Genomic DNA, 12,793 nt, shown 5'->3' with positions numbered 1-12,793 from the left:
TACCCAATGCATATGTTACTACGTTTTTTTTTTTTTTAGTTGCAACATTTGTAAATCTGTCTTAGTTTTTGTATAACATAGCTATCAAGATCTTTTTTATCTTACGCAAAGAGAGGAATGATGCATCAGCAAGTGGGCTGCAAATGGAACAAAAGAGTTATGATAAACACCCTGAAAATAAGATAGCAGGGGTGATTCAACAGTGAGAGAAACAATCTATGTAGATCTCAGGGTCTAATCTTCCTCTACACTTGTGAGTGTGTGTGTCTGAAGGTAGAGAAAACTGAACACTTGTGGGGAAAATGTGCTATTGCCAGAGCAGCTATATTTCTAACCCTTCCGAATTGTAATCGGGTTGTGTACGAGAATTTTTTTCAGTGTGGGTGGGCAGAAAATAAAATCCAGCTTCACATCAGAATGTTAACCAAAGAGGAACCGTGCACCTTTGTATGTCTGCAATGTAAGGGGGAGGCACAGTGCAAGTTGTTTTCTACGTAAATAATTCAAAAGTTCTACTTTACCACCTCCGGTTCCATCTTAGAGGGCTAATGGGTTAGTTGAGTGTGGGTTATAGAGTCAGACTTTCTGAGCTGAATCCTCATTCTGTCACTTCCTTGGTGTTTGACCTTGGGAAGATTCCTTAATTACTCTGTGCCTCAGTTTCCCCATTTGGTAAAATCTGACTAAAAGAATGAATCTTACCATCAGTAAGTTAATGCCTATAAGGCTCAATTGTAGTGCCTGATAGATGAGTGCTCAGTGTGAACTTAACTTTATAAGTTCTATATAAAAACTATATATTGGATGTAAAAACTAGAACTTATGAATCTAGCTTATTTTATATTACTGATCTTATTATTGCTACTACTACTGACAGGAACATTTCATTTTATAATAGAAAGCATTCTCTGTTACTTTGGAGGTTTTTTTTTCCCTGTCTCCCTCCGTGGGAGCCCTGTCGACCTTGCTCTTATTTGGTGACCCCCTCTTGCTCCTGTTTTCCTTTGGTGTCCTGTACATACCATCCTGTGAGAGCCAGGCTTTTTGGCTTATATGTTGCTCTTAACCTATCTCTTCTCAAGGGATTTAGCCCTAGGAAACTGGGGACTAAAGGAATTTATGAAACTAATGTAGGCAAAGGTGTAATTCTGCTTTACCTGGGGCCATGGAAGTAAGAATTTTACATTTAAATTTGTACACCTTTTTTAGGTTTTCTGAGGATTTGATGGTAGAATATTTTTTCCTTCCAATCCTAAGCTGATTGCTTGAGTGTATTTCATTCTTTATTGTTTGAGTATTTTCAAATAGGTTTTTCTTCTTTCTCTAGTTCATTCTTTCTCTTGCTCTCTCTCTTTTTTGCTTTACAATTGTCCAGAATGTTCTGGTAATTTAACAACTTCAACTCTTTTCCTAGAATCTCTTCTTGACTTTCAACTGGGAAGAAAATATTTTAGCCATGTATTACATTACTGGATTATAGTAAAGTTGATGATCAAACAAAATACCTCCATTCAATAGCAAATTTTACTTGGCTTATAAAGAATAGCATTCCATCATTTACTACATCTACAAAAACACAGATCAGTTTACAAGACCATTCTTTCCCTCAGTTTAATAATGCAGCAGTGATTGCATTCATTTACAGAATTTCACACCTAATTGTCTAACTTTTGCTTTTCTGAAATCTCAATAAACAGATCCTCAAGCAGTTTAAAAAGTAAAACATTTTAGAAGGATTAAATTGGACCTTGATAATTACGTATAAATCATTAAGAAAACATGCCTAACAAACTCAATTACATTGGTGATGCTTTTCAGCATATTTCCATAGACATTATAATCACAGATACCATGCTTTTGTCTAAGAAGTGTGACTCTTTCAAAAATTTTTTAGCTTGGAATTCTCATATTTCTACAATTTTACCAGGGTAAAACGTGTCCAAATCCACAACACTTATACATGTAAGTAAGCACAAAAGGAAAAACATATCTCGTAACTTGGGCTGAATTCAATCTTGTTTCAGCAGTGTGGATGTAGAGAATATTTTTAGGGTGTGGCTTGTTAATTTTATTAGACTACGTAACTGCTGGCAAAACTTTACTTTGATCCTCACATTGATATACTCCTGTGAGCAATGACTATACTCTCAGTTTGGCTAGCCATCTTCCTGAATAAATTGTGGACAGAAGTACTTGGTGCTATGATGGAGACTGTGGGCTCTGGAGTTAGATAACGCTGTGAATACCAAAGCCCAGGCCTCAGCAAATTACTTAATTCCCTTAAGCTTCAGTTTTCTTCTCTTTAAAGAAAGATAATGTTAATATTTGTCATTATAGGGTTGATATAAGGACTAAAGAGACAATGTACATAAAGTGCTTATCCCATGCCTATGTGAAAAATTTCACACAAAAAAATTAGCTCTGATTAGAAGCAGTAGTTTAAAATGGTTTTAGGAAAATTCAAAAGTATACTGAGTCAGAAGTGTGTGAAAGCTCATATATTTACAGTATTAAGGATGCTATTTTTACTTGCTAATGCATAAAGCATTTTAGTGGAAAGAGAAAAAGGTTAAGAAAGTAGAACTTAGTATAAACTTCTATTTAATAAATCTAGTCTCAGGATAAAAGCGAATACCAGCAACAGCAGAATCCAGTAGCAAAAGTGAAGGGAGAAAGACAAACACATTCCAAATCCTTGCCTAGCAATGAGGATGGGTAGCATGTTGCAGTGGAAATAGCACAGGGCTTGGAGGCAAGATTTGTGAGTTTTTGCTCTCTCATCAACATATAACGATGATGTTCGATTGGATGTTTTCAGGGTTCTTTTTTAGCTTTTATTCAGTGGAAATCTAAGAAAAACTGTCTTTTCTTTTCAATGGAATAAAAGTTTGAATGCTTTGTAGTAAGCTGGGCCTCCCAAAGATAGCCACATGTCAAAAGGGTCTTTGCAGATGTGATTAAGAATCTTGAGATGGGAAAATTATCCTGGATTCCCTACGTGGGCCCAATGTAATCGCATGGGTCCTTATAAGAGTAAGAGAGGAAGGACAAAAGCAGAGAGAGATGGATGGAGGTATGATGAAGGAATCAGATATCCTCAGGATGCACGCTGAGGAACGTGGGAAAAGAACAAGGAATAGATTTTTCTCTAGAGCCCTCAGAGACTGATTTTAGACTTTTGTCCTCTAGAACTGTAGGATAATAAATGTGTGTTGTTTTAATCCACTAAGTTTGTGGTAATTTGTTATAGCAGCAATAGAAAAGTAATACAGGCTTTATCAGTGTGGTTTTGCTAAAAGGTGGCAAGCTGTGTTACTTGAGGTACTATGTAGATATTTGATGATCCATGCATTTTTTTAAAAATAATTATGGCTTTTAAATGAGCTTTTTAATTTCTGTTTTATTACTTCCAATTTTCCCAGTTTCTTCCCTTCACCAGTTCTTATAAGTGAACTTTCCAGTCAACCTATGATTCCACTTCAGTAGCCCTCTGGGAATAAGAGCTCAAATTAGAACAATGAATACACAGGTGGACACTAACAGGAAATATTTTCATATAATAGGTCATATGCAAAGCACGCTATACATACGATGAAACTGACACATTGAGTAGGCTAAAAACCAGGTTATTAGCTATGACCTAAGTTGACTTAACATAAAAACACACCACAGCTTGTTTTAAGGAATGATAAGATATAAGGTAGGTTGGTTGGGCTAGTTATAAAAGAGGTGTGACATAGTGGCTTATTTCTTTTTGTTAATATCTGTGCCTTATCCTTGCTACATTGGTTCAGTTTCACTGGTACCCTCATTGGTGTTTCAATTATTTTAAGACTCAGTGAACAGCCCTCCTTTCCAGGAAGGAAAGGTGGTGCAAAGGACAAGATGTGGCGATGGCTGAGAGCTACTACAACATACTAACATTTAAAGGATGACTCCGATGGATCCTGACCTCCCTGGTCTGCTGCCTTCACTATATTTAGGGCTTTCCAGGCCAGGTATTTAGAGGTTCTCCTGTACCCACCCCACTGCCCACCTTCCCCTGCTCACACCACCCCCCCTCCACTGGTGCTTCCTTTTTGTCTCCTGTAACATATCCAAGCCCAAAGGTCAAGTAGAAGCAGAGGGCAAGAGTGCTTGGACAAGTTTGGACTGAGGTCAGCCTAAATGAGTATTAAGCTATGAATCATGATGGCAGAAGTCAGTGTTTTCCTGAGACCAGGAAGTCCTCAAGACTAGTGAATGCCTAGTAAGATAGACAGAAGTCTTGTGGGAAGTTAGGCCCACAAGGATCTAAAAGGGATTTGGCAAGGTACACTCAAGTGCCAAATTATTTCAAAATTAAATAAATTACACCAACTCAATCACTATGATAAAAGACCATAATTAATTAAATTAAAACTGAAGTTAGTTAAAGTAAAATTAAAATTGCGTGTGAGTGGAAAGAAAACATTTTTATGGACTTAGGCTAGCTTAGAATAAAAGCTAACCATCCAATGGGTCACCAGTGATGGATAATACCCGTGACAAAGGGATGGCAATATGTGACTGTTGAAGCAAAAACCATTTGCAGCTCACCAGCTCATCCTTTCAGTAAAATGTAAGCCTCATTTCTGTATCAATAAAGCATACCTGCTATGAGAGACGTCCTTCTGAGCTGAGTCACCTAGTATTTATTTAATATCTACAATATCTAAGGCACTATAAGAAGATAATGCTGAATCAGCTAAATGTGCTGATTTGGTGCCCTGAATAATGCAGCATTCATTACTTACAGCCCTTACGTAAATATCAAGTTGGGAACTATAAACCTAAACATATTATTATTTAATAATTAATTTATAAGAGCTTTAAGGAGTGATTTAAAATTTAAAACCTAGACTTAAATCTGCTAAAGTACCTTTTCATTTCATTTTTTTTAAGATAAAAATCTCAGTTCCTAACATAGCTTCTTTTCCAGTTATAGAATACCCCGATTTAAGAAAAAGTATACGGATTAAAAAGTCAGACTTACAAAACTGATAAGGTATGTGCAAATGGTAGTTCATTTTGAAAAAATTTCTACAAGTATTCCTAAAATCCTGACCTCACTGAAGTAATTCCATAGCTGGCTGGAATAATTTTGGGGATGGGGTGCCTTGGTTCTATTAAAACTAGTGTTTTAAATAAAATGATATATTTTAAAACCATTTTAAGAACAGTACAGCAACTTTAAACTTTTAAACTGCGGCAGTCCCTAAAAGCAGCTGGTCTCTACTTATTTTCTGCCTTCATCAGCTGATAACCCCACAGATCCTTGTAGACTCTCTGGGACCCTAATTCTCAGCATGGTTGCTTGTTCCCATGAAGGCAGTGACTTTAAGAGAATGCTGATGTGGAGCATCCTTTAAAATCTTTTGAAATAAAGATGCAAATAAAAAATTAGACAGGGCTATTAATTAGAAAGGAAAGTGTTTCTCTGACATCTGTAGGTATGACGGTAGGATTGCTATGGATAGGCTCAAGGGGAAAGTAGGCATTGCAGGTATTTGCTAATCTAGGAGGCATTACAGACTTGGGCCTGGGCTGCTCCTGTTCTGAGGAATTAAGCATATCCATATCATATTGCCCTTTCCCTCCTTCCCATCCTACTCTGGAAAGAGAAAACACCAAGGGCTCTATATCCACACATAGCAAAGGGGCCACAGGCTTTCAGTGCCAATGCTTTTAAACAATAATCTGGTTCTCAATCCCCTAAGCCTATTTTTATTTTGCATTTTCTAAAAAGTGGCATAAGACAAAAATGGTTTTAATTTTTTTCACAAGATTTCAGATTACTGGCAGAGGGTACTTTAGAGAGGCTGGCTGTAAGTATCACTGTAAATGGAAGAAATTACAATTAAGGATGGAGATAAATCATTAGATGAAATGACATATTTAAGTAAATGGAAAACATGATTCAGTTTACCAATATTGTTATTTACACAGAATTTTTAAATCATACATATATTACATAAAATACATATAAAGTTTAAACAAATTACTTGATTGAATAATAATAGAGAAAGGCATTTAAAAATTTTCACCCGTAATAAACGTAGCTCTTATTTTAAGTAACTAAGTGTTCATACACGAGTAAGCTTGTGACTTATTCTGCCTAACCGAAAGCTTGGAATAATGGAATCTTCAGAATGGATCATGTAAGGCATTTCACTTACTGAAGTGGAAGATAACTACTTAATTCTGCCAGAAATTTTACACTGTAATCCTATCCCCCTGACAAAGGAATATAATGGAATTTTGGGAAACAGTGGATATTCACTGAAAGAAGCATTGAGAGATATTATGAGAACGTCCTATGGTCTGGAGTGAAGGACTACCTCAAAGTACTCTAATTTGCTACAAAATTTGGGAAGTTCCAAATTAAAATCATTCTCCCTGCAATGCCACAGGCCCAACTACATCTTACTCTCTCTTTGCTAAAATCTTTTAATTTAGTTAACTGGGTAATTTTTCCCTCTGGGAATATATTCCCAATTTCATAGTGGAAGTTTAAAGGAAAATATTCACTTTGCAGCAAATTGCTTTATAAACAAATGTGCTTTTTATAAAGTGAAGGATACAGGGATTATCTCACTTAAATGAATTTAGTAATTTTTGTTTCCTTTTAAAAATCTGAAGGGGGGCTTCCCTGGTGGCGCAGTTGTTGCGAGTCCGCCTGCCGAGGCAAGGGACACCGGTTCGTGCCCCGGTCCGGGAGGATCCCACATGCCGCGGAATGGCTGGGTCCGTGAGCCATGGCCGCGGGGCCTGCGCGTCCGGAGACTGTGCTCCGCAGCGGGAGAGGCCACAACATTGAGAGGCCCGCGTACCGCAAAAAAAAAAAAAAAAAAAAAAAATCTGAAGGGAAGATGGTGTGTAAACAGAACCTGTCTGTACTTGAATAGCATGATTCTATTGATACATGCAGTAAAGGAGATCAAAGCATGCCAAATAATTATTAAGTAATTCCTAATTCCTACTAATTATTCTTTGCATTACACAAAGATCAAAACATGGGTTAACTCCAACAGCATCACTGCACTGACTGTGCATTTACTAATTTAAAATGTATGTCTCGATTTCTCAGGAGCTCTTGATGAGTTCCTTGTTCCTTTATTTTTCCACTGTGCAGAACCACTATCAGATCTGCATTCTGTATCATGGAGAGTCTGTGAGCCACAACTAGGCATGTCCTCCCCTTACTGGCCTTATCAAGGGCATGCTGAACCACCTGGAAGAGAGAAGGACCTGTGATTGCTACCTTGGGTTAAATGCTAATAAACTTGCGCAAGTCAAATTAATTAAGGTAATCTAATAACATTCATTGTGTATTTGCTTATCTCCAAGGAAACTACCCTACTTTGTGAAATACCCTACTCAATAGAAATCTAGAAAAAGTAATTATAGACACATTAAGTAATACTTTTAATTTGAAGAGCTTTCATGACAATGAATAAAAATTAGGTGGTTATTTGTGTGTAAGTAAGTGGTTCCAAAGTCAAAGCCGGAAAGTAGTATTTCCATACCCAAGTGGAATTGTCTAATTTACTTACTTCGTTTCTTCTCACAGTTTTATTTTTTTATTTGTTTGTGTTGGGGTTTTTTTCTTTTTTTTTAATATTTAGTTGTAAAACTGTCCTGGCTAAAACAGCATCTCAGCTACAATGAGGTTATAATGCTATATAAGAAGAAATGAGGGAATTCCCTGGTGGTCCAGTGGTTAGGACTCTGCACTTCCACTGCAGGGGGCATGGGTTCAGTCCCTGGTTGGGGAACTAAGATCCTGCATGCCATGAAGCACGGCCAAAAAACAAACAACGACAAAAAAGAAATGAAAGTGGAGGGTGAAAACCAATATTTGCTGAGTATATAAAATATTCCAATGATGGATATTTCATTTAAATTCTTTCAGTAACTCTGTGAGGATTATTTTCATTTCCCTGATGAGTAAACCAAGATTTGAAAAGTCCAGGTCCCTGGACCTAGGCCACACTGCTAGTAACTGATGAATCCAGGATTACAGCCCAAATATGTCTGGTTCCAAAAGTCCCATTTTTTTCTTTCATAACACACTGTTTCCTTGGAAATAAAGAATGATAATCATCTACAAATAGCAATTGTGTGGTGATTAATCACATGGGATCTTAGGTCAGACACCATCTATTAAAATTTAGGGAAGTTTCTTAACTTTTCTAAGCCTTAGTGTGCTGATCTGTAAAATGAGCATAAAATAAGCTAATTCATCAAGTTGTTGTGAGGATTGAGATAGTAGTATATAATAAGCACTTGATAAATATGAAAGATTATAATTCATTCAACCAACATTCATTTAACAAATAAGAACATGCTATATGCAAGAACTATTAGGGGACAAGGACATAGTAAAATTAAACATCTGAAGCACCTTGCAGTGTAGGTTTATTGTTACATGTCTGTTCGCCCCCTTGTTTCCTTCTCAAACAGAGCTAATAGTCTATAGAAGGTAGAGTAGCAGGCTCCAACATTGCAGGGTAGATCACTCTTTTATATATGTAGATTGCCTTATTATTTTGTTTGGTATCATTAAAATAATAATAAAACAGGAAAGTAATTTTCATTGGGCTTTTTCCTTGAGTGGAGAAACATTTCAAGAATTGGGTCCCTTTTGATAATGAGACCAATTCAAATGAGAAAACCTTTCTAAAACATGAGATGCCCTGTGTCCCAACTCTCTCCCACCTCCCCACCAGCCTCTAACCTTTTTATAAAGGCCAAAACTTTAATTACAACTGGTGACCCTATGACTACAATTCTCTCCAGGCCTTTCTTCCCCAAACTGAGCTTCATTTCTTCCACAATACTCCACTCTCATACTTCATATTACATCCTGAGATGAAAGAAGAGGCTGTTACCTTTTCACTCTCATTATCAAGGGCTGAAGTGGCCTCATCCAACAATAAAATTTTTGGTTTTCGGAGAAGAGCCCTTGCAATAGCTAGTCTTTGTTTCTGGCCACCAGAAAGCTGTGTTCCTTTCAGTCCAACTTGTGTGTTGTATTTCTATTACAGGAACGTGTAATTAAGAAAGCAAGGCTTGGTTATTTAAATTAACATGGCAACTGTGGGCGAGAGCCATCTAAATATTTCAAATTTTGCTACTCTCTAAAATTTGTGTCCCAACAAGTACTAAAATCTATTCTTGGGCTTTGTTGCTAATAAATGCTAAGCCAGCAGTAAACACTACCATCTCATTTACATATCTAATCTGATCACAAACAGTAGACCTTTGCCATTGTGCTTCTACAAAGGAATTGTTCAAATTAAAGCATATGAAAAAAAATTATTAGGGAAAAAAAGTTCCCAGTAAGCACAAATCTTTCCCCATTAAGTTAAATTGTCTTCTGTTTTCAGATCAAAATGATTTCCTATCATTTTAAAGGAAATCATTGGGTTCTGTAACTTTGACTTTCACCAACCCTCTATGGGCACATCTCTCCAGATGCCATGATGCCCTTCTCAGAGGTCCAGGTATCATCCTAGCAGTAAGTTAGGCTGACATCTTGAGACAGTCCATTCACCTTTTCAGGCCATGATAGTGACATTTAGCACTTCACAATGTTTCTACACTCTCCTACATACTAATGACCCCTTTTTCAGTATTACCCTCCATGGAAGGGTAAAGGAAGTTTTTCACTTATCCTGAAGCCATCCTAAATCACAATGGATCAGCAAGCAGGCTCCCACTTGCTTTCTAGGTTGTCCTGTTAACTCTGCTTCCCTCCAAGGTTTCACACTGCTTTCTAGTAGCCCTTGCCAGTTGTCTGAGAAATACATGCCATTGGTACCCCGACAAGGATGTGTGGATGGATGAGCTCCACTGGGAAAGTGAGTCCAAGTGTACAGCCTTCTAAAGGTGGATCCTTTAAAGGTAGCAGCATTATAGAGAAGATGCAGCACATGACTGATGTGCTATTTATCTTAGTGCCCTGGAGAAGCCTGATTCAATTGCTTTCCCTCCATATCTGGCTGCCTTTAGGAGGTGCCTTTCCAGCAGAGTGGGTTTCCAGAGAGCCTATGATATAACTTTATAACAAATGTGTCTGCTTCATGTCAAAGTTCATTTTTCAACTTAAAATGCTCAGTTGCTTACTTTATATCAAACAATGGGTATCTGAATTACTAACGCCCAGTAAAAGCATCCTTTCTGAAGTGAATGCTCTACAAAGAAAACAGACTTTAGCTAGCTCCTCTGTGATTTTTATCTGGGACTGCTAGCACGCTGGGTCTCTTCCTCCTAAAATGCATTTTATTAAAATTGGAATCATAGGGCAACAGATAATCAGGTAAAACTCTGTAGTTCATTTCCACACACTGCAAAGTTCCCATCTCATTAGAGAATTCAATCTTAAGCCAAAAATTGAGAGAGGATTGGGTGGGAATGATAATGGGCTTGTAGCTCTTTCTGCCAGTCCAGCTTAAATTGTATGTGGATTCCTCTATTATAGCTGAAGAAGATACAATACTAGCTTGGAAATCACTTTGCATCTCTTGGCCTTCTCTGGCTTGCAGGGAGATGTAAGTCTCAAGAATGAATTGGTTGAAAATACAGTTCAGATGTTTTTGCCCATCATTAAGCAGAACAGATTATAAATGTGACTATACACGTTGTCTCAATAGCAACCCCAAAACATTTTCAGACACTTAAACTGAAGGTTTTTGTTTGTTTTTAAAGAAGAACTATCGGATTTCATTCCTTCCTGTTTAAACTGAAAAGCTAAATTTTCTGGCAAACACTGGGATAGTGAGTGCCCTGAAATCACCTGTTTTATGAGACACTGAAGGGGCAATGGCTGTTCAATGTGAACCTGGGTCTAAATACCAGTTGGATCCTGGAGGGAACATCAGAAAGAGTCTAGTCCTAAACCAACTGCATTCTGGAGATCCCTGCAGGCCCTGGAACGGAGTTTCAGTGTGGTTCCAGCGGGAGACATCATGTGGCTTGACTGAGCGCTGCCACCCTGTGAAATTGCGGCCGCTAGGGGACATCTACACCTGCTGTGTTTCTCCGAGGATCCTCAAGACCAAGTCAGTGTTATGCCAACTCGTCTTCCAGGCTGATATTTCCAAATGCCTGCAGGTTATCTCCATGGCACATACCATAGATGTGTTACCCTTAGCATGCTCTGAGTTGATGCTCTGCTATTCACCCTCCTGCCTTGATCTGCCAGATAGGTCCATAATCCTTTATCTGAAACCCACAGGGCTATATTTGTTTAAGAAGTCTATTTTTTTTTTACTTTAGAAGAAAATATACTGTAAATTGTACATACTATATATTATTTATATTTAATATGTGATATATATTATTTAACACCCCCAGAAAGGGCTGGGTAGCAACCAGTAATCAAATATATGAATATTTCTGTAGAAATATTTGACAATTCATTCTAAGTAGGACTAATAAAGATTTCATAAAGCCTCACATCATTTTGGCCACCCAACAAATTGACATCAAACACATGGTCTTTGTGTGTGGAGGGGAGAGGTGGGCATGGAGTTTAAGAACTTTTGGAAATTGGAACTGGGGGAAAGAAAATGCGGACCTGAATTTCTCTCATCTAGACTGTTGTAATGTACCAGGACTTGCCCCTTTCATGCAGTGTATGCCATTGCCACAGAGACCACAGAGCCTCTTGAATGAGCAAACAAAAGGCTGAGCTGCAAATGCAATTATTTTCTTTAAAAATTTGATCATGTCAGTTCTCTGCCTAAAAATGTCTAGCGGTTTCCCATTTCCAAACGTAGCCTGGTAAATCAGAACCTTCGCATTTAGTCCATGTGCATATTTTGTTTGGCTTCTTCTTCTCAATTCCCCAGTTTATGCTTTATGCTCAGAATTTTAAATTTATTTTCCCCAAAATACCTAAAACCCTTTCACATATATGTGTTTCTTCATGAGCTTATTCTGCCTCCTAAGAATGGTGTTGTCCCCTCTCTGCCTAGTGAACTACTCATTCTTCAAAACCAAGTTCAAAGCAACATCCTCTGTGTGGTTTTCTCTGAGCTCCAGTGACACCATCGAGAACATGAAGGCCAAGATCGAGGATAAAGAAGGCATCCCCCCTGATCAGCAGAGGCTCATCTTTGCAGGCAAACAGCTAGAAGATGGCCGCACTCCTTCTGATTACAGCATCCAGAAAGAGTCGACCCTGCACCTGGTCCTCCGTCTGAGGGGTGGCTGTTAATTATTCAGTCTTGCATTCATAATGCCCAATGATGGCATCACTCTGCACTCTAGCCATTTGCCCCAATTTAAGATTAGAAGTTACCAGTTTTAGTAATAGCTGAACCTGTTCAAAATGTTAATAAAGGTTTTTTTGCATGGTTAAAAAAAAAAAAAAAGACTTTGTCATTCCTTCTTCTGTACTCTCACCATATGCTCTGTGTTTTTATTCCAGAAAGCTGCCCAGTGTATTATGTACTTTCTTGCTCACTTTCTACAGACAACCTTAAGGTAAGTCCTGACAATCCACTTTTATGACATCTTTTACATCCTTTTCCTTGTTTTACTTCACTTTATAATTATTAATTCAGGCCTTCATAACTTAACCCTGGAAATAGCTCCTAAGTGATCTCCCAAATTCCCTATCTTCTCTTCACTCCAAATGGTCATTTTCATTGCCGCTAGACTAGTAGTTCCACTGTCCTATTCCAGAATGATATTTTGGCACCAGATTTCTCTATGGTTGTATATATTTTAGGGGTAACAGTGATATGAAGGTAAACTAAAGTTA

General features: G+C 37.7%; 1 protein-coding gene across 1 annotated transcript in view; it reads right to left on the bottom strand.

Annotated features, from left to right (window-relative positions):
* Positions 1-7,054: 7,054 nt before the first annotated feature.
* The window catches only part of ABCB5 (ATP binding cassette subfamily B member 5), a 138,311-nt gene continuing 132,572 nt past the window's right edge, over positions 7,055-12,793 (bottom strand). The window contains 2 exon segments of the mRNA XM_060156150.1: positions 7,055-7,252; positions 8,913-9,059. Coding sequence (XP_060012133.1) covers positions 7,055-7,252; positions 8,913-9,059 — 345 coding nt within the window.

The sequence above is a fragment of the Lagenorhynchus albirostris genome, chromosome 8 (genome assembly GCF_949774975.1).
Source record: "Lagenorhynchus albirostris chromosome 8, mLagAlb1.1, whole genome shotgun sequence".
NCBI lineage: Eukaryota > Metazoa > Chordata > Mammalia > Artiodactyla > Delphinidae > Lagenorhynchus > Lagenorhynchus albirostris.
Note: the sequence above shows the minus strand (reverse complement) of the source record. Positions and strands in the feature narration are given on the sequence as shown.